The sequence below is a fragment of the Necator americanus genome, chromosome I (genome assembly GCF_031761385.1).
Source record: "Necator americanus strain Aroian chromosome I, whole genome shotgun sequence".
NCBI classification, from domain to species: domain Eukaryota; kingdom Metazoa; phylum Nematoda; class Chromadorea; order Rhabditida; family Ancylostomatidae; genus Necator; species Necator americanus.
This window is the reverse complement of record NC_087371.1, coordinates 34,758,489-34,780,889: the sequence shown is the minus strand read 5'-3', so window position 1 is coordinate 34,780,889 and position 22,401 is coordinate 34,758,489. Positions and strand designations below refer to the sequence as shown.

The 22,401-nt window shown below is 40.9% G+C and overlaps 4 protein-coding genes across 5 annotated transcripts; 1 reads left to right on the top strand and 3 right to left on the bottom strand.

Annotated features, from left to right (window-relative positions):
• Positions 1 to 552: 552 nt before the first annotated feature.
• RB195_007805 (uncharacterized protein) lies at positions 553 to 936 on the bottom strand (the record flags this gene model as incomplete). Its single annotated transcript, XM_064181645.1, has 1 exon — positions 553 to 936. One exon carries the CDS (start codon positions 934 to 936, stop codon positions 553 to 555), a length of 384 nt encoding a protein of 127 aa, XP_064038421.1.
• A 79-nt stretch (positions 937 to 1,015) lies between these two features.
• RB195_007804 (uncharacterized protein) lies at positions 1,016 to 1,342 on the top strand (the record flags this gene model as incomplete). Its single annotated transcript, XM_064181644.1, has 1 exon — positions 1,016 to 1,342. The coding sequence occupies one exon, from the start codon at positions 1,016 to 1,018 to the stop codon at positions 1,340 to 1,342; it is 327 nt and encodes a 108-aa protein (XP_064038420.1).
• Positions 1,343 to 4,065: 2,723 nt separating this feature from the next.
• RB195_007803 (uncharacterized protein) lies at positions 4,066 to 11,518 on the bottom strand (the record flags this gene model as incomplete). 2 transcript variants are annotated; one of them, XM_064181643.1, is made up of 13 exons in its annotated part: positions 4,066 to 4,189; positions 5,508 to 5,643; positions 6,448 to 6,574; positions 6,631 to 6,684; positions 6,754 to 6,850; positions 6,913 to 6,995; positions 8,062 to 8,160; positions 8,266 to 8,367; positions 9,283 to 9,461; positions 10,109 to 10,273; positions 10,354 to 10,487; positions 11,253 to 11,387; positions 11,457 to 11,518. In XM_064181643.1, 13 exons carry the CDS (start codon positions 11,516 to 11,518, stop codon positions 4,066 to 4,068), a joined length of 1,497 nt encoding a protein of 498 aa, XP_064038418.1. The 2 variants fall into 2 exon arrangements, with proteins under 2 accessions (XP_064038418.1, XP_064038419.1); XM_064181642.1 differs by lacking the exon at positions 11,457 to 11,518 and having other exon boundaries at positions 11,253 to 11,356.
• A 9,949-nt stretch (positions 11,519 to 21,467) lies between these two features.
• On the bottom strand, positions 21,468 to 21,835 carry RB195_007802 (uncharacterized protein; the record flags this gene model as incomplete). Its single annotated transcript, XM_064181641.1, has 2 exons — positions 21,468 to 21,710; positions 21,794 to 21,835. The coding sequence occupies 2 exons, from the start codon at positions 21,833 to 21,835 to the stop codon at positions 21,468 to 21,470; spliced, it is 285 nt and encodes a 94-aa protein (XP_064038417.1).
• Between the last annotated feature and the right edge of the window lie 566 nt (positions 21,836 to 22,401).

Genomic DNA, 22,401 nt, shown 5'->3' with positions numbered 1-22,401 from the left:
CCCCATCCTCATAGTGGCGGGTAGGCACTGCCCATAAAGGAGTACCGTAATGAACGTGGAATTGAACACCTTTGCATTCCACGCTTCGTATTAACAAACGCCTTAAGCATCCAGAAAATTCATACAGGGTAGCTTTTAGCGCTCAGAAATCTATGCCGAAAAGCTCTACTTTCCTATCTCTTTAGACGCTGCACTATATATCCACCTCCTTTGTAAATATCACGACGAGGTTTGAGAAAATAAAGACAGAAAATCGTTTACGTTCAGACTTTTCCCATTCGACGCTATTACTTCCTTTTTCTCTTTTTCGTTACGGTATATATAGTCTCGGCTATCAAAAAAAAAGTTCACATCATCATCGTTACGGAACTCTCAGTTTCTAGCTCTACAACAATAAAGTTTTAAGTGATAAACATTTCAACTAGATTCTTGTAGAATGAAACATAGAATATCTTTATCTCAGAAACACTCAGAACGATGGAAAGAAAACGAAGTCGGCAGCTGTTGTGGCCCTAAAGAGGGCCGTTGGGTTAGATTATTCGTTGGTTTCACTTATGCTTTCTCTTCAGCGGTCTTCTTCGGCAGAAGAACGGACTGGATGTTCGGCAGCACTCCTCCTTGGGCGATAGTGACGCCGGAAAGCAGTCTGTTCAGCTCCTCGTCGTTGCGAACGGCAAGCTGCACATGACGGGGATTGATCCGGGTCTTCTTGTTGTCACGGGCGGCGTTACCCGCCAACTCGAGCACCTCAGCGGCGAGGTACTCGAGAACCGCGGCCAGGTAGACGGGAGCCCCACTTCCGATGCGAGAGGCGTAGTTTCCCTTGCGGAGCATGCGATGCAGACGACCGACGGGGAACTGGAGCCCAGCTCGGGACGAACGCGACTTCGCTTTCCCTCCGCTCTTCGACTTGCCTCCTTTTCCACGTCCAGACATGTTGAACACCGAGAACTGCGAGATGAACACACATATCGACTGAGAACTGTGACGTCTTATAGAGAGCCGGGCTGCGTGTATGCTCCGCCCCCAAGCTGTGGGCGGAGCATTATCCCAGCTCTGCTTTCAAGAGAAGCAGGCGATGAAGTGCCTCATCTACTGGTTTGCCAGGAAACGTCGACGTCATGCCATCGAAGCCATCGGCGAAATCATCGAAGAAGGAGATGAAGAGCGAGAAGTCCAGCCGGTCCGGAGACAAGAAGAAGAGGAGTCATCGGAGGGAGAGCTACTCGGTCTACATCTACCGTGTGCTCAAGCAGGTGCACCCAGACACCGGCGTGTCGTCGAAGGCGATGTCGATCATGAATTCGTTCGTGAACGACGTCTTCGAACGCATCGCCGCTGAGGCGTCGCGACTCGCGCACTACAACAAGCGATCGACGATCTCCTCCCGCGAGATCCAGACGGCTGTCCGACTCGTCCTCCCCGGGGAACTCGCCAAGCACGCGGTGTCCGAAGGCACGAAGGCTGTGACCAAATACACCTCGTGCAGGTAGAGCTCCGATCACCTCTACGGCACAAATATCTAACCCAACGGCCCTCTTTAGGGCCACAAACTGGTGCCGAGTACTTTCGTTTACTAAAGTTTACGAGTAGCTAACAGATGATTATAAGAGAGACTTTTTAGATGGCGTACTGTAGTTTCGATTGGGTTAATGGTAAGGTTCAGCAAAGAATAGGTAAAAGTGAATCACAGGTTGGTTAAGCTAAGTGTTCGCTGAACTTCTGCAGTAAATTAGTTCCAAGTACTATTTCAAAGTTTCGAATTGCTTATGCTGATCTAGGGCTGATTTATTCTAGCATCTTCACCCATCACAGCAATTATCAAACAACATCAACAGAACAAGTGTGTCATATCAAACTAAAGCACTATTCCCAATTTTTCCCCAAACTAATTTCGTTCTCCTACCTCTCTACTGGTTAGGTCACCGTATGCCGTCACATATAAAGAAAAAAGTTGACAAATTGTGTTGAAGGTCGTACATTAAAGATTCGATTCCGAGGAAAACCTCGGCGACGTGGAGGTGAATCGAAGAGATATAATAGAACGACTGCTCAGAGTACGGTTATTCATCAATTAATTACTTTTTTTTTGGGGATGTTTTATGTCGGATGGGTTGCGGTCATCGGCGCAAAGACAACTGTGCACTTTTCCAATCCTTCCTAGCCATCATGCGCCTACGTACCAAAACGGCAAAGGAGAAACGAAAATAAACCATTTTCACGTCAGTCATGAATCCTTAATCAGGAACGTTGGAGAGAAAGGAAAAATGAATGAAGTGAATATGACTAATAGTTAAGGACTCATACACATCTTACTTTGATCGTAGCTTCAAGCTTCACAGCAAAATGTTACCTGAGTCCAAGTGCTGACAAACATCTGTAGACGTCATAGCACGAGAGATGGTCGTGAATGCAACGCAAGAATCGTCTACATAGTAGAATCACGTAGGTCAAAACGGCATGATGGACGGCGAGAATTCCGTAAGCGGTTGCGTTCGAAGCGATGCGGCGTAGCGTGGCGGTTAGAATCTGCATGGGACACTTGTTGACACCATCTCCCGCTGCGGTTTGCGATGGTCCCCACACGCAACGCTCGCTTTGAGCGCAGCAGCTTATGCAACTGAACCGTATTTCATGTCGTTTTGATCCTGCTATAGTCTAGCTAATTCGTTCGAATTTCTCTTCATATCCTTATAGAATCCGAGTTCTACAAGCTTAGGTAGGTACTGCGCTATTCACTAGTATGGATACACAAATTAGTGTTACTACGTTAGAAATGGTACTGTTTAAGACGGTCTAACCTAATTTCTGTTTTTCTCGATTTTCTGAGCTATACTTGACTCATTTCATTGATATAGGCCCGCCGCTGACTCACCGGCAACCAATTTTCGCTGCATTCCAATCTGCACGAAAGGCTACTTCTTGCCAGATTCTCGTTGTAAAACGAAAGAACATTTTAAACTGTTCGAATACGAAACTTGTGGCAACAATCTAGGGTTAGGTCTATCAATCAAACCGGACTAATTGACCAAAAACAAACGTTTTTGCGTTCATATTTCTAGGACGATCCTATCAGAATTTCTAAGGATTTTCTATAGTTTTAGGAAAAAAAAGTCATTGACCTTCACTATTCAAGCATAACTGCTAACTTGGAGCTCGGCAGGCCCTAGTGCACATAAGAAACCAACGAATTAAGATGTTATCATCATGTTATCTTCACTCAACTGCGTAGAGCAAAAATTTATTGCGAATTGTTAGAAAAGTAGAAGCACATATATGATGAATCCTAAACAAGACGTTGAGATTGTGGTTAGTAACAATTTTAGTATGAGGCTATGACAACAAAGCCACTAAATGACCCTCAATTCACATCAATTTCAGTCAGACACAGAAATTAAAGGATAAAATATGACCTACTAGTTGGAGGATTTTGAGGATGTGTTGCGGCACAAGCAGGCACAAAAAAGCAATTCGAATACACACTAAATAGACAATGGACATGCATAGGAACATAATATTCTATGGAAATGAAAAGACTCAACAAACAAGTATAAAAAAACCCATGTGGGGCACATGAAAACACTGAAAGAGAATACTTCACAAAACCGCCGAAAAGTACCCTTGATCGGTAGAATAACGCTGTTAAAATGTACCTGGTACAGCTATGTATAGCTACCTCACCGCACGAGACTCATGTAAACGAAGTGACAAATGATTAAGGTCGAAAAACACTATTCAATTTTCAAAAAAAAAAAAGAAAGAAAAGGATAAATCACGACTAACGGCAATCACGAAAGCAAATCACAATACGTAACAGAAAACGAGCACACAAACGCACACATACATGACAACTATATTTGGGCCAAATAGAAGAGGAGCATGCAGTTAAAGAGACATGACTACTTACGACCTGCGCTCTGATAGCAATGTCGCACAATCAACTGTCTCACGAACTCGAGAAACTGTAACCAGCAGAAACAGTGAGAATATGCTACGAATTGCGTAGGATAAGAGCCTAAGAAGAGAACAACTCAATAAAGTTTTTTTTTTAAAGAAAATCGGTCCTCAGTCCTCATCATCCAACAAATCATCTTCATCGTAGATGTCATCCTCATCGCTAAAGTACATTTTGTTGCCAACAATCCCTGAGCCAGATACTGCTGGTCGTTTCGCTGACAACGCCCCACAGCTGAAATGAAAATCGATAAATGCCAGGATGTGACTAAGAGCAGAGGAGTAAGAAGTATAAAAACAACTAAATCAAAAAGTGCCAAGAACTTGGTGAAGCACAACATGGTTATGGATGTTTTAATGGGATAAAAGCATAATACAAAGGTATACCAGAAAATATCAAAAACGTCAACCAGACTCATGAAAATTCACGGACTGGCTGGTTTGCAAGTATGCAAAGAAATTTGCAAATAACCAGATTACTTAAGGATAGTGGTCTTAAACGCGGAATTTATCGACAATGATACTGTACGTTTCCTACAACTACGATAGTGGTAGCAACAAAGCACGTAATAACAAAAATAATACGAGTTTCAATTACCGTGCGGTGGTCGTAAAACCGGAGCAGATGATTTCGTTTTTGCTATAAGAAAAGTTGGTTGTGCTGTTGGTTGTTTTTGTGGTTCTTCAAAGAAAAACGGTAAACTTTTTGCCTGTGAAAGTTTACCTTTTTTACAACCGGCCAAGTGCAACGTGGATGCTGCCGCCATCCATGAGATAAATAGTGCAAAATTCACAAGAGATTTCTTAGAAAAACACTGTGGAATTCGATGAGGATTCATGTTTATGAGAGAATTTTGACTTTGAAAAAGACACTGATAAGAACAATGGGATTGGATTTTTGTCAAAATCAGGCCTAAATGTCGGAAAATTAAACGGAAACAAAAAATGCTTCCTGATGATGACTTTTAAAACACTCCTCTTCAAGGCGACATTAACAAAACCCTTATTACATTAGTGGAAATCCGTCAAAAATCGAGAGTCATTCCTCCACAAGAAAATTTCTGAAAATAATGAAAGAGTAAAGCAAAAATTAAAAAAGAAACACCTGATGTTTATGCTACATTCTCTTGAGTGTTCGTGTCTTGTTTAGGTCGCCCTTTTAAATGCAAAATTTTAACCGATCTTTCTGTTATGTTATGTTCCAAATATTTATCATTTAACTTTAAATATAATAAAATTAAAAAAAAAAAAAAAAATAAAAAAAAAAGAGAAAAAAAAAAAAAAAAAAAAAAAAAAAAATTACAGTGTAAAAATTACGTGTGATGATGCTTATGATGCTTCGTTGATGAATGATGTTGGCAAAACAACGAAGAAAAAGCTATAACTGTAACATGACGGTTGAGGCTCCAGAAATATCGTTACCCATTTATCTTATTACAATCCACACTCTCTCAGATTTTTCATGAGAGAAATTTCAATAAAAGGACATTAAAACTTGTTCTAGTTATGAGAAAAACTTCCGCATATTCGAGATATCATGGAATTAAACCCACAAAGATGATGGAGCTGGCCGCTTTCTGGATGGTCGCTTTCGTTTTGGCTCAGAACGATGCCGCATAGCGCAACGGAATTTGCGCACAATGGGATACATCATTTCAATCGATCGCATAACATCACTTTCTGAGGATGCTGAAATTAAACAAGGCATATTATCGAACATAAAAAAAGCTCCAATCCTAAGAAAGACTAATGAAATTTGATTGTGAGCAAATTCCAATCAATCACTCCCTGGACACTTTCAGGAAATGAGCCCTTAAAGATGCTCATATTGATATAGGTCACCATAAAACCGAGTATGCGAAAACTCAGCATACTTCGGGGAACTAGTGACCATGCATATAAAAACATTTTAGTAAAAGCGCTGTCTACTTCAGCAGAACGTACCCATCAATGGGAAAATGTGCAATGATAATAGAAATAAAAATGAGAGAATGTAGTAACTTGATATCTTACATTCCTCCTTTCTCAAATCTTTACACTGATACCCCTATTAATCTTCCAATGTAAATCCGATCAAACTTAAACATTCGACCATATGTGTTACTCCATTAAAGAGTATTCTTTTGTGTTAGCGCAGTCGTAGTCGTATGCTCTATTTTAACAAGATGACTTTTTGTGTCATTCGGGATACACACTAGGATTACATCTTTCCATACAACATGTGTTTTCATTCCAATGTTCCGTATAGATTTAACTGAGCTGTACTCACAATGTTAAATGTGCTTTGTTCACCTAATGGAAAAGCTATTTCAAGAAGATTTGACACTGGGAATAAGAGCTGGATTCTTCGAACTGAACCTTTTTTGGCGGAATACGAAGAAAACAAAAAATTCAAGCATTTAATAAAGTTCAACCTTAAGATCTCAAAAGCATAGTAATACAAAAATAAAATATGGAGGAATAGTAAGACATAATAGTCATACAAAAACCGACCTCCAGTGACAGTAATGCTACCAGTTGTATGGATTCGCAACGTAGCCTTTGGATCTTGCGATCGCCAAACCAAGCCAACAGACAACTCCGGCTCATATTGAGACTGAGCAGGATACTGTTGTGCAAGCTACAATTACAATATTTTGCCATACAATGTGTAGTCATCAAACAGTTAGACGGTACTTCTTCAATCTTGATCCCAAATGGCATCCTACACGTTGCTAAAACATTGCACACCTGAAATTCAACATTCAATTTGGTTTAACGTGGAGAATCTATGTGATATACATACAAAACAATCGCTACCTTGTAATTTCGTATCCTAACAATATCTTTTTCTTTATTCATCGTTTTTTGAACCCGTCGAGCTATGTTACGAGCAGCTAACATACAATCTGCTTCACTGAAAACAATGGTATAGAAACTGGTGAGAGACAATACTTTCTGTATAACTTGATGCAGTACCTCTTGCAACCTACAATGTACACCTTTCCAGAGCTATAGATCTTCACGTAACAATTCGGCTTACGTTTCTGCTTGAGTAGAACCTTAAACGGGAATCTTGCACATTGTAGTAAACCACCTAACTGATTATTCAAAATAAAATAACATTCAGAAAATATTGGAGAACGATGCCTTCATTAGACTAAAACGCTGATTCTTCTGATTCTGATTCCGCATGCAAATCAAACAAATCGGACTAAAACACTAACAGGAGAAGGAATTGTAAAGGCTAATTTGCTGGACAAACAATAAATATGGATGAGGATGTATAGAAACTCGTTCCTGCTTAGCCAAGAGCACCAAGTAAATGCCTTTACTCATAAAGCTCCTGAACAAAAACAAAAAACGTAATCTCACAGAAGGTGAGTCTTCTTCCTTCAGAAGAACTTAGGAGTCAAATACGTAAGGCAACGTATCATAAATAAACCACAGTAACGGCATGAACGGAATTTGAATCATGTTAACTAATTCATTCTTTCATTATCGATCCATTCTAAACTCTAACCACAACTGGAAACATTGAAGCAAACCAAGCGCACACAGTCATGAATAATTTTGTGAGAAATTTCTTTCTAGAATATCTTTCAAGCCTTCTCTCGTCCTGAACCCTTTGAAAACCTCCAAAGATTCTGAAAGATGTCTATGTTATTGGTTAGTGTGACGGAGTTGATAAAATCCTTACTAAAAGAATTTTATCAACTCTGAGACATAGCTAAAGGCACAACGGAAGCGCAAAAAAATTGTTGAATTAGATAAGCTCGAATGAAAACGAACGAGTACAGGGACACACCATAGCAAATGCACTTTCAAAGGAACAAAGACAGAAAGAAAAATAGATAGTATAAAGTACATAAATGGTAAACAATACCGATAACTTCAAAATAACTGACGAGGGTGACAGAAAACTCTATCAATGTAGGTATAAAAGAAACTTTGGAACTACACAGGTTATCCTTCTGAGAAAAAGAAAAACTTACGGTCACAAAATGTTTCGCTAATTTGAGACTATGTCTTGTGCTTTGAACTACTCATCAGAAGAAACTTTTAAAAAATGACTAATGTTACTTTGATGCACGTTTTAAAGAAAAACAAACTAGGGGAAAAACTCACCCCACGGCCTCTATCGAATGTCACATTATTTGTGTTTAGCGCTAATTTCCGAAGATCTATATGTAAAGGTAGAGTGTAGTTACAAACTACATTTCGTATCTGCAATTCTAATTCGTTTACATTTTATTTACAATTTAGAAGGGAGAACAAAAGAACATTACTGTAACGAAACAAACAAGGGTGTTATAAGCTAATCACCAGCACCTGAATGTCAATTTCCCCGTCATCCTCGTCATCGTTTTCCTCCACAGCCTCGCTCGTTGAAGGATCCTCTTGAACATCAGGAGCGGCTGGTTCTTCCGCTACCTAATCAATGAGCAAGGTGATAGTCATATGACCGAACAAAAAGGACATTATACACAACTGATTAAGATAAATAAGGAGATTAAGTGTCCCGAAAGCGAATGGGCACGGGGACAAGCCCTATAACAAAGACACGCTCAGTGGAACACAGATAAAAAGAAAAATAAACAGGGCACAGAAACAGTCGCTCCAAAACTGCTCTAATCGAACTGCACTTGGAGCACAAAAATTGTTTTAACTGTTTTTTGGACGGTTGGCGAAAGGACTCCTTTAATTTTGGACGGTTGGTGAAGGGATCCTCATCACTTAAGGTGCACCCCATGAGCTAGACCCTCTTCGCCTGAGTAGGGTCCGGCACCTACCTAACCCCATCTATGACTGGAATCATTACATTATATGACCTACCTAGCTATTCACTTCCAGTAAGCGTGTTTGGAGAGTTATAAGGTTGGAGAATTAGTAGTTCCAGTTTTATCTTTTTCTTTTCTCTTAGTAGCTTTAACCTACATGTCATACCGAAGACTTGAACGTAGTTCTTAGGGTGAGTCCCAACTAACTCAGCCATTCACTACCAGTGATAAACTGTCAACTGCTGAACTATCGTCTTGTCACATGGGAAAGTCATTTGACAGTCACGAACGATTTCTGTGGTCTAAGAACGATTTTTCGCACTAAGTTCAGTTCGACTAGCGCAGTTTTGGAGTGGCCCCGAACTCCCTCGAAAATTTGGATAAAAACACAGCAAAAGAGATAAATTCAAAATAGCTGATGACCCCGACAAAATGCGCAATCAATGTGAATATTGAAAAAAATAGGTGAAATTCATTTTTTGGATGGCTAGGCTGCGAATTGAGAGACAAAAAGTGATACTAGAATAAGAGGATTCAGAAGAAAAAACTTATAGTTGAGCTAACTTACAGGTTCAGGTGAAGGTTCACGAATCGGTACGGCGAGATTGAGCGAAGAGGAACAGTTGTCGTAGCCATACTCAGAAGTACCAGAAAACTCGCCAGTTATCTGTGCCTCCGATGAGGCTACAGATGCGTAGGTGTACTGTTGGGTTAAGTCTTGTTGTTGTCCACAAACGGTGTACACCGCTGCAAAAGTACACCAGCAATATTAAGACTGAAAAAAGAAAGCGACCCCTCTCGATAGATCTCAATAGTATTAGGTTGCGGATTACGTTGTGCAATTTCTTTCCAACTTAATAACAATTTCCCAAATAAAAAAATTAATTACTTGACCGGTCCTCTATTTCATAGCAAAATATTATCGTGATACGACAGTTTATTATTGGCTATTGGACAAATTTCTGAGCATTCACTCGAAAAAGTCCCCACTTGCCCGTTTCTTCTTTGTTGCCTGCATCATTTTTGTATTCATTAAAAATGTCCCAAGCTGCCTCATCAACTTCTTCACCTTGGCTGAGTGTAGAAGTACACTCATTTGAAAATTAACCGCCGTTCTATCCCATTACTCTTATCTGTTAGAAGCAAATATTTCTAGATAACATCATTTTAAAAAATGATGAAAATAATTCCAGGTAATATGATGTAGAAATAATATGTGGAAGACAGAAAAAAATCGACTTCAACAGACAAGACGATGACTGAAGCATGTTCTGAATTATTCAGGATACCTTCTCAAAAGTAATTACAGGGAAAAAGAAAATTTTGGAAAGACTAAATAGGGGGATACTCCTCAACGTAATAGTTCATCGAATTAACGAAAAAGTTGAGCAAACCTTGCTGCTGCTGGTACGCGTATTCACCACCCTGTACTATGGGTTTTTGTTGATAGAGTGGTCGTTGCAAAACTGTTTGCTGCTGCTGTTGTTGTTGTTGAACCACTAGCGGCCGATTTCGTGGCACTCCGATCATGTTGCTTTGACCAGGATGTTGGGCAAATGCTATAATTTATGTATATTCTTTTAATAAATTAACATAAAGGATAAATACTATTTGTAGAAAGTGTTACAACCGCACTAACCTACTACCGTACCGTTATTTGAGTGCATCTGCGACGATGATTGAGTTGTTCGCCATACTTGTCCTACGACAGGTCGAGCTTGCATTGCTGATGACCGGACAAAGGTTCCACCTCTAACCGTCGCTTGGACCACCCTGATATGCGAATACTAGGAGAAGGAATAAGAAACGCAGGCTAACAGATTAGATTGATTAGAAGTGTCCAAAGGCTTTTATAAAAACCAATGCACTTACTGCATTAAAAGAATCTGCATTCTAATGTAGTCTTAACACGTTCTTTCCGTTTGCTAAAAGCGTTGGGCGATCAAGTACAACAAATATGGAAATGTTTGCATTCGCTACTGCAATGTGACCGAAAACCATAAACACCAATTAGGCGAAAGTTAAGTATGACTGTGCTAAGTTGCTTTTGCCGACCTAGAAATTAAGTCTCAAAAATTGATTTAAGGATATTCATAATCAAAAGGAAAGAAGAATCTTGATCAGAACTCACAAATTTGTAAATGAAACAACACAAAATCGTTCAACTAACCACAACAACTACGTGACTTCAAAAACATATATTCAATAGCTGAATAGAAAAATTGTACTATTCACTGCAGGAAAAAAAACCGAACGAAATCGGATAATATTACGCGTGAATGAACACTATTATAGAATAAATGTGCTTGAAACGGCGCAAAACAGCACAGCAACAGAGGATTTTTGACGAATTCTCTAAAAAAAGAAAAACAATCGCTGATGTGTGGTTTGATTGCATATAATGACAAAAAGATAGCTTTAAATTTTAGAAGAGAAAAAAACTGTAAAAATAAGTCTTCTTGTCAGCATAAAGCTCAACAAACCAAGTAGGAAAGTGATAAAAGTATAGAAAAAAAAAACAAACGAAATTCCCCTAACCTTTGTGTTTGTACTGGACGTTGAACAGCCGGAGTTCCACCTTGAGTCGACGGATGTGGCGGAGCCATGTAGCTATGATCGTGATCATAGGCAGAAACACTCATTTCCGATGGAATAATAGTTAGATTCAAAACCCTGTATGATTTATTATCGTGGTGTAATATCAAACTGAAGAGAAATCACGATAAAACTTCTTTCGTGTACCGATTTTGGTTGCCAATATCGGCGCCACACGTGAGCGACGTGTTACTAGGAAAATGAGTCATGATGGCTTTCACAGAGACTCATTTACGCCGAGAAAAATGTTAGTGTGAGAGAAAATATGTGGGCGAGAGCAATGTAATGTCCTAAGTAAAAACTCCAACGTGATAACGCTGCAAAATGTCAGGAAAACTGAAGGATGATGTGATGGACGATTAAAAATCGGTTTTTTGATGAAGAATAAATGATAGATGAACGAGTAGCGTTCGTAAACCTTCGGCTATAGTTCGCTATACGATTTCTGGATTTCGGTAATGTAACAACTGTGCGTGGAGTATGCAAATTTAGGCAAGGCGGTCGAGGCCATCGCGAGCACACCACGCCCTCCGAGAGGCGGCACAATCGACCGTCGAGCGCGATAGCAGCGCGAAGTCGCGTGACACATCGCGACCGCCGCCGCCGCGATCGCACCGCCGTTCTGCTGGGTGTGTGTGTGTGTGCGTGTGTGTGCTGCATTCGAAAGGTCGACGGTACTTACAACAACCACTGTCTTTGCCACGGAGGAATTCCGATGAATCATATTCTGATTCAGAGGGAAATGTCGCCGTCAGAAAGAAAAAAAAATCCCGTCGATAATCGTAGGCATGGTTGTCGCTGTTGTTGGATCGCTTGGCAACAGCGCACCCATCCGATCTCTCAAACATCAAAACGGAAAAGAATCGTGATGTAATGTCTTCAAGGTCGTAATTTTGATATGTCGCAGGTAATCCTATCAACTCAGCTCACGATTCACAGATAAGCCGGGCCCGTTGGAATGCACGTGCTCCTACCGCTACCGCTGGGCGCGCGCGCCCGCATCGATCGTTGATCTTAGCGATGCACTTTTCGTCGCCAATCGGATACTTTTTTCTGCTTATGTGTTTTAATCTGACAGAAATAACAACGGTGCTGTTATCGTAAAGTACTCATCGTGCTTTAGTGCTTTACGTTGGTCTTGTGGATCTTGAGGTAGCGCTGTCAGTCCGGAGAGAAGGTAGTCACTCAAGCGCTCGAGAAGAAACTTGCGACAGGATCTTCAGAACGTCTTTGAAAGCTAATTTAGGGTGCTTAGTTGACTTGTTCTTTGCTCTTCATTTTCGATAGCCTCTGTTTTGTTTTGACCTACCCTTGGTTTTGTTTCGATGCGATTTTGAGGATCTCGAACATCACCTTAGTGGTATTGATCCACGAGAATTCCTTCGATCACCGACACATGTAGTAGGTAGTAGCATCAAGATGGTAGGTAGATTTCCGGATGGAGCTAGTAGATTCACTGAATAACATCTACCTTCTCTTCCTTTATATATTATGCTGGGAACTAATTTCCGTTACTCCTTGAATATTTCGCTCTTGGAATTTGTTTCGTTGCCTTGTTAATTCAAAGATATAGATTACTAATCTATCCTAAGTACTCCATATTCTATCACTAATGCTCCCCTTTGATGGTTGCTTCTACTAGTGCTCTTCCTCTATTTCGTGAAGGGAGTACCAACGCCTCCACCGGAGTCCAAGAAGATCATGTTGTGTTGCTGGTAGAATGTCAAGGGAGTCATTCATTCTGGGACCTCCTACCATAGAGTTCTCCTATCAGTGCTGAGAAGTACTGCGAGCACCTGGACCGGATGGGTCCAAAGCTTAGAGGGATACAGAGGAAAGTGTTCTTGTATGACAGCCAGCACCCAAATGTCGCGAAGTTGACCCCGATGAACCTTCGCAGTCTCGAGGGGACGACCCTCTTTCATCCCCTCGAGACTGCGAAGGGATTGCTTTTTTTCTTTTAATTTAATTTAATTCCCATACATTGCTCCATCCGACTACCACTTGCTCCTATCTCTGGCTCAGTGGAAAGAGCCACTTCGTGGATGAGGATGAGCTCAAAACGGAACTTCAGTCATTCTTCGATCGCAAGTCCGCGGACTACTACAAGTAAGGAATCTTCAAACTGGCTGAACGTTGGCAACATGTCGTCTTTACCGATGGAGAATTCGTTAGTGATTAAAAACTAAATATGTGAGAATAATTAGTTTGCAAACGAAATGTGGCAAGTGAAGTGCTGTCCGTTCGAGGGAGCCCTCCCTTTCCGCAATCCTGGTCGGAGACATGAGTGATACTCCCGTCTCGATTAAAAACGCTGGCTGCACCTGCCCGGAAGAAGTCGGATGACATAAAATGAGGCTGTTAGGACATTGTTGGGTTATTCAAAGCGAGCACTATGCCCTTCCTTCCTGTCTGGAGCGAAATTGTCAACCACGTAGTTCCGATAGCTACAGTTTGGTCAAGGTTTGTTGCCTATGCTGCAATTCAGCGTAAGCAGTTGGCTTCGAAGCGGCGCGGTTTTGAATTGTTTGTAACTGACAGCGAGATATATGTCATTGCAGCGCAGCTAGAGTGACTGGTTTTCTGGAGGGCGGAGTTGAGCGATGATCCCAAAGCGCAGACATCGACCGCAGATAAATCGCGTGGATCGCAAGTGTTCGGTCTGGAATGTGCGCACGAGAGCACTGTTATTTGTGAATCTACACCATATGCTGAGCTCATCGTATTGATTAGCGCGTTGACGCCGTTATGTCCGTAATGAGGACGACTTGTGCAATGACAACGTCGCAGAAACTGAACTTTTATGAATTGCAGCGAGTTCATCTATTATCGTATTAACACATACGACAATAGATGAAGTGCGTGTGCTCAACTTTTGGCTTCCTTTACATCCTTGAAAGCATCAAATCACCAATGGAAAGAACCGTTATCTAAACCAGAAGTATTTGTAAGAGAAGCGTAATAGTGCATAGTTGAAATGTAGAGAACTATCCATCTTCTACCCCAGACAGAACTGGTGCCATTTTTTGTTGATGCTGAAGTGATTAAATTCTAGTTCGGTTCGAATGGCACCAAATCACAGCCCATGCAAACGTGGTGTCCTCTTATAGTTGGATCAATACCCATACCTGTAAGCGGATGCACTCGAAGCGGCGCTGTGGTACGATCGAGGTGGGACCACTGTTAGTCGGACTACAGACAAGCGGAGCTAGCGATGGTCCCACCCCGATCGCAGGCGCACCGCTTCTAGCGCAACTTCCTGCCGTTTCCATTCTAGCTTCATGTCGTTTCTATCAGACTATACCACAGTGCTACCACTATCACGTCCTTGAATCTGGGTCAAGGAACTCACTATTAGAGAACAGAACGTAATGGAAGAAAGCAGGATTGCTAGAACACAGACGAGATGTAGATGGCCAAAAACAAAACACAGAAGCAACAAAAAATCTTTTGCTATCGCGGAGCTCTCCTCCCCTCCTTCCCACAACTAGTAATCTTAAGCAAAGGCTCATACGCAATCGCCTATATGGTTGTATTTCCACTGCATCGGAGTGCAAAATATTTTCACATTGCAGATGTTGCAAAATATAACAATGAGGGTGATTGCATGAGTTCGTGCGTTGTTTATCTGATTTCCTGTGTGCAGTGTGGAGACGAATACATATGAGAAACAGCTAGATCACTATGTATTCACGTAAAAGGACATCTGGACGGCAAATGGAGATCATGTGACTCCAATGCGTTAGGTGGTCACAGGGTGCGGGGTCATAGCGGAGAAGATTTTGAAGTTAAGTTCACGACATTGACGCGCAAACCTAAACTCACACCCTATTTAAGGCTGATAATATTTAGCTAAAGTCAAATTGTCAAGATTTAGTTGTGCTAGTCACCTCACAACAGGTATCGAGCAGTGGCATTATAATCATTTGATCCTTAGGTACGATGTTCTCTTGTACTCGTAGCTATGAGATCCATACAACAAACTTTCTTTCTTGTGCGGATACGGCGTTTGTTCGCATAAATCACGTTCGATTTCAGCCTTACAGATTCTGATATTGCTGAAACGTTAGCTACGAATAAAGGATAAAAATAACCTCGTGTCCAGCTCACTTGAATAAACCAATTATTGAAACATCAACATGCCGAGGTTTACTGAAAATCGTACATGGAAACACAGAAGCGTCGGTGAAGACATTTTGCAAAGTTGCTAACTGACTAAAGTATTCTCTTAAATACTCAGTCGCGTTATTTCTAGATGATGATATTCTAACCAACTAAAATTTCCTCGGAAATTTCGTAATTTGGTAAGCATCAAAAATATCACTTATTTTTTGTAGGAGCGAGGATAGAGGGAAATGAGATGCTCTCATAGCTTTTTTTAAAGGATTTGCCATGGAAATCACACAGAGATGACGTATTCCATTTTTCATCCTTTTATTGCGCACATAACGTTCTACCAGACAAACATTCAGTTGCGAGGAAGCTCAGTGCCATCCAATACATCGATTCTTCTGGAGTCGTATGTATTCATTGGGGATGCTTCACTAGTCGCCTTCATTGAGAAACATTCCATTAGTGCTGCACCGTCGTTTGACTACATTCATTTGGTTTGACAAGACAAGCTTCTCGATTCAACACAGATGCCTTCTCTCTTTTCGGAGAAAATTCAAGATAAAGTCAGTTGACAGAATTTCTTAGTGGTTGCTAAAATTAAATTTAAAAAAAAATTAAAAGAAAGTATACAATAAGATAAAAAATATAAGTGAATAAACTAATCGAATCATTAAAACACTGATCCAACAAATATATCCCACTTTTTTTTCTTTCAACAAATTGTGTGCCATCTCTCTTTTCTCCTTTACTTAGTATGTATGTCTTATTTTTTGTGTAGAGTACGGAGACTCTTGAAATCTTGGCCCGTATCATAGTAAAGTAATAATAATAATAGAATAGTAGGTAGTTCAGTGAATCTTTATTTCCACAGGCGACCGCAAAGTACCAACGAAGGCGATGTTTCTGATACATATCAAGCAGGAGCTGCTACAAGCGGACCACGCTCATAACTACTTGAATTGCAGTGGGGCGACGATAAGTGACCATCATCGGAATGTTTTTTGATTTTATAATTTATGTGCACAAAAGTAGTTTTCTTGTAGCTGCTACAGTGGCTCAGTCAAATTGTTGCCTTTTTCTAAAACAAAAGCACGTGATTTTGGATGTTGTTGATGATGAAGAGAAAAGAATGAAAATCCCATAAGTTGTCTTTTGTTTGTCTAACAATAGCTAAAGTGTGGAACAATGCGACCCTTTATTATATTTTTTTTTTATAATAGATGCTAGTTTATTAGACTCTAGGCGTCATTGATTTGTTATTCAAAATAGATGAATACACTTTTCCGTCCGTCGTCTCTAAAATTTGTGAGAAAAACGGAACTGATTTATGTTGGAACGGTTCTGTTCTGCGATATAACGTAAATCGTTTGCTTCAGGATTAAATAGAGAATTACCAGCACAAAATTACCGTGAAAGGGGTGGGTGTGGCGCTGTCGGTTAGAAGTCCTCAACGATTACGAATTGCAGTAAAACGCGTTGACGCATCCCAAGTGGATTGATACGCCAGTGACTTTATCCTTTATCCTTAATTACTACAAAAGACTGTTCAAAACTACACTAGATTGTAGATAAATTTCGTATCCACGAGCGGGCGGTCAAAAATTAACGAGGTCTTCTTAACAGCCTTAATTTAAGTAAAATCAACGGAGGCTGCTGAGGATACCGGAGCGTGTACAAGGGTGGCGCATTCTGAAGTGTCTCGCAGGTTCCCACGCCTTTTTTTCAGGACGATTCGAGGAAATTGATCGCGAACACATCATACTTGTAAAATCTCATAACACCTTCAATCCGAATTTCATATTGAGGATTATTTTCCTTCAAGGATACGGTATTATTAAAGGTTTTGTATTTGTGGTTTTTGTTCACTCTAAGAAATAATTTACTTCTATTTCAGGAAGTAAATCCACTGGAACTGGTGTTCCGCTGCCAGAGGAAAGTAACGATGGAATGAGAAGCGATTGTATCCATTTCAAAGATTCGGACAAGAAGGATCGCAAAAGAGTTGTGTTCGCCTTCCTATCCACGATCTCAGTGCTGCATGCTTTGGTTTTAATTTCATCTTAAGAGATTTCCGCCAGTTCTCATCAATACCCTGGCGGGACGTTACCTGTCGGAATGCAAAGTTCCTAAACAGTGGAAGACCAGGAAGACTGAGTTGTTGTATAAGAAGGGAAATCAACATGACTACCGCCCAATCTTCTTACTATACATGATCTACAAGCTCTTTACATCGTCTAATATCTAACTGTATCTACAAGTGCCTTCAACACTGCCATCTTTCAATGGTTGTCCAATAATTAATGTTGACTACATTGTTGAAGTAAGTGGAAAGATGTTAGACTGGAAGAAAGAGCTTTGAAATAACTCTATGTCAATCTTCTACTCACAGCTATGTGACGCCAACAAGAAAGCAGACGGAGGCGATGGATAAAGGCTACGGATTCAGGCTGAATAACTAACTGAATTTCTGCATGAAAAATTCCCTAAAATAGTCATGGTAGCTCTGTCATGTCCTATTTCAATTATCTCAACTATTGTAATTAGAGACATTCCGCTTAAAGGCATCACCCCACGAATCTGAGGTGGTGCAGATTTCAGGTGGAGTATTCGTATACAGGATGGGAGACTACGGATTACGGATACGTGATTTCGTCCATTTCTTCCTAATTGCCGTAAAAAAACGGCCGGGAAGATGCGGCGCCGCACAAGACTGGCACGCTCCAATCGAACCTCTTGTACAAAATGGTGCGCCAAAACGAATGAAGCCTTCATTCGTTCTGGCGCACTATTTTCTACAAGGAGTTCGACTGGAGAACGCCAGTCTTGTGCGGCGCCGCATCGTCCGGGCCGTTTTTTACGGCAATTAGCAAGAAATGGACGGAATCACCTCCCTCTCCGTAGTCTCCCATCCCGTATACAAATACTCCACCTGAAATCTGCACCACCTCAGATTCGTGGGGTGATGCCTTTAATCAGATTTATTTTCATGTGGCCCAGACGGCTGGAGCCATACAATCGATGGTTCGAAACCAAACCCTTCAAACCAGGCCCTTCATCCCTCCGGGGTCGATAAATCGGTGCCAGACTTGTCTATAAGGAAAAAAAAAACACTGACTTGATTATCGGCTGGCCACCGCAAGTCACTGTATAGCCCTTTTTGTCTACGTGTGCTTGACTTCAATGATGCCGCAAAGAGAAATAAATGGCAGGAAATGCGATTTGTGAGGAACAATCTCTGGACTACCTAACCACTTCTAGATCATAGATGGCCATTGTTCGCTTTTGTCAAAGCAAGGATTAGAATATGTGGATAGCTCCATCCTAGGTAACTGGCTTTAATGTTCTATGTTGTTGTGCACACTGTCAGACGTGTTGTATGTTTATATTTATTTTTTGTTATTATTCATGCTTGTATTTATGTTACTATTTGTATGCTTTGTTATGTAACCCGACAGTAACTTTTGGGCTAATGGTCTTGTTCATCTCTACTGTAAAGGATAAAAGGATAAAGTTTCTGGCGTTAATCAATACGCTTGCGATGTGCCACAGCGTTCACTTCAAACAACGAACAACGGGAGCGGAGGTGATACGGGTGATGAGCTCATTTACAGCCTTAAAGGCATCACCCCACGAATCTGAGGTAGGACGGATTTCAGGTGGAGCATTCGTATAGGGGATGGGAGACTATGGAGAGGGGGGTGATTCTGTCAATTTCTTCCTAATTGCCGTAAAAAAACGGCCCGGAAGATGCGGGGCCGCACAAGGCTGGCGCTCTCCAGTCGAACTCCTTGTAGAAAATAGTGCGCCAGAACGCCTGAAGCCGTATCTTCCGGGCCGTGTTTTACGGCAATTAGGAAGAAATGGACGGAATCACCCCCTCTCCATAGTCTCCCATCCCGTACACGAATACTCCACCTGAAATCCGTACCACCTCAGATTCGTGGAGTGATGCCTTTAACAGCTATTTGCAGGGCCAGCTGATGTATCAGGTCACTGTTTTCATACTCTCAGACAAGTCTAGTACGAATTTATATCCGGGAAAAGTGAAAGTGTTGGTTGATTCTACTGCGGTTTCGAACCATCGCCTGTACAGATATGGAGCTTTTTACCATCGCTTTGTAAATGAATTTAAAGGCAAAATACCACGAATCTGACGTGGTATGGATTTCCCATCTAAACTTTCTATATAGGTTTTTAGATTGTGGAAAACCAGGAGGTTCCGCTCATCTCTCCGTAGTCGCTGTGAAAAACGGTCCGGAAGCGGTCTTTTTTTTTCTCGACGGTTTGGATTGCAACGCGCCACACTTGCGCACGTGCCGCATCAACGAGCGAGCTTTCGAGGATCAATAACGTCTCATCCCCAGCCTATTCACGTTAAACTAATGAATAGACTGGAGAGGGTAACAGTAACGTGTACAGTCTAGAGGCGCCTCGTAGGAACTTAAGCAATTCCCATGCCATTTCTTACGACGCGAAGAGAAGAGCGGGATCGTGGCTCTCCGCAATCTACGACCACGTATAGGTGCTTTCTATGAGAAATACATGACACGTCAGAATCATGGTATCCTTCCTCTAATTCAGAGAACTTCTTCTAAAATGAGTGGACAGCTGGTAAAATTCCGTTTGGGATTTTTTTTATTCATCTTTGAGAGCTGCCTTGTCGATCAACTATAGAAGCTGCTCACCGGCTTCTTTTCCGGAATCACATCCTGAAATTGAGAATTGGACGGTTCCAAGGGTACGGATACTTCACCTATGCATAAAGGATGAAAGGATAAAGTTTCTGGGGATCCGTTTGGTATACGCCCCCACGCCCATTTCAATCCAGAATTGCTTGAGGTTCGCGATCGTGTAAGTGGCCTATACAATGACTTGCGGTGGCTAGCCGATGTGTCAAGTCAGTGTTCTTATCCTCCCAGACAAGTCTCGTACCAATTTATCGATCCCGGAAGGATGAAAGGCTTGGTGAGTACTAGAGCGGATTCGAACCTCTGATCGATCGTGCAGGAAGCAGAAGCTCTGATCCCTACACCACCGCCCCCACCGATGCATATGACCATAATTTTTGTTGAAAATGTCAGAGGAATAATAACAGCTTATGTGTACAATAAGCTATGCTATATATACGTATCGGCCGTCATCCTAAGTATTCCTGAGCAATCCGAATTATTTCGTGGTGTGAACGGTGTAGGAAGTACAGGTGTTCACTTCGGTGAACAGATTTCGTGCAGTGGTGAGTCAGAAATTTAAACATACATAAAATCCAGTCTTCGCCCCGGTTTTCGCAAATGTAGACACGTGAAATATGCCAAAATATGAGCAACAAAATAGGTCTGCATTTTTTTTTCGTTACTGGACCTTTCTGAAGATAAACACAGATTCTGGATTAGGAGAACACATTTCAAAACTCCAAAACTGTACTATAGTCTCCTATTCAGGATTTATTTCGCAATTTATTTTCTGACGAAAATATCAAATATATCAAATAATATCAAATGAATTTCTATAGAGTCTATAAATTTCAGAAAAAAAACCCCAGATATTGATATTTTCGTCAGGAAATCTGAAATCTATAGACTTTATAGATCAAATATTCTATAGCCTTCAAGGAAATTCTCGAAACGATACGGATACGGAATTGAGAACAGAAATTGAGAGGAAAATAAACTTTTGAAATTTCATTTACATATTTTGAACAATATTTCCGTTCTCAGAAGCATAATTTGAAACTTCCACTGTTGGAAATGAAGTAAGCATTAAATTTCAGATTAATCAGTGCTCTCACTCTCTTCTAAGCACTAAATTTATCCATAATAGTTTTGTTAAGGGTTTTATGCATTACACTTCTAAAGGTGTAAAAGAATTAAATGCATCCAGAAGTTGTCGACTCACAATAATTGTTTGGATAGTAATTTTCGTAAGGATTCAGTGTTTTTCATATTACGATTGAGTGTTACATTCCAAAAATGATAAAAATCATGCTTTATTATTCCGTATTGATGTCCAGAAGGTGGATGTACCTTATCGATTACTGAACAACCGATTTCAATGATGCCTGGAATACCGATCCCAAGGACGTTGAGCAAACCATTGCCAAGGATAAGACCAATATGGAGGTTGCCATCCATAAGGAGGTCGAGGTGGCCATATATTGTCAGGCTGCGGGGGCCATTCGGGACTGGGATCGGACACTCCGTAATCCTCTGTTGTTGAACCAACATAATCAACCGCTTTCTTGCTTTCCTCAACCACTGGATGAGCAGTCACTCCCCTACCGCCATTAGTTGCCTTAACAAAAGCTAAATTCAGAGCACATTCACTTAAATTCCACTACTAAATTGGACACATATGTATATGTCGCAGTCACTTACGAATATGACGAGAAGTAGGAAAAGAAAATATGTTGGATGCATGATGGATGCTTGTCGTATGGGTACAGTTCATCTTCTTTTATACTGTAACAAATCTGATAGTTTAAACCTTTATCGAACATTACAATTGCATGAATTTTGGAACGGATCAATAGTGAATTGTGTTTCGGGTCTTTGATTTAATCGTCTGTGTGCAAAAATTTTTGCCGTACGTATCTGGATAAGCTCCTTGTTATACATTAAACATTTGAACACCTGAACCGCTCATCGAATAATGTGTTTTCATGTTCTGTAGTTGTTGAAAATACAGTATTTTTATTTGCACAGAGTACATTTCATACAGAAATCACGAGAATATGAGCACAAAGAACGATGAAGTGATAGCTGAAAATTGAAAAAAAATGTTTATTGTCGGATTCTTCGGTGCTCTGCATTTCCAACGTACTGCTCCCGAACACATTATTTCAATGGAAATATTCGGGAATTCGAAGTCCTGACATAGTCGGGTTAAAACGACTTGAAGCTTGGTGCAGTTTCGTAACCAGACACGCTCGAGGTGGTGCGGTGGTGCGATCGTATCGGTTAGGATCGAGAGGGGACCCTTGTTA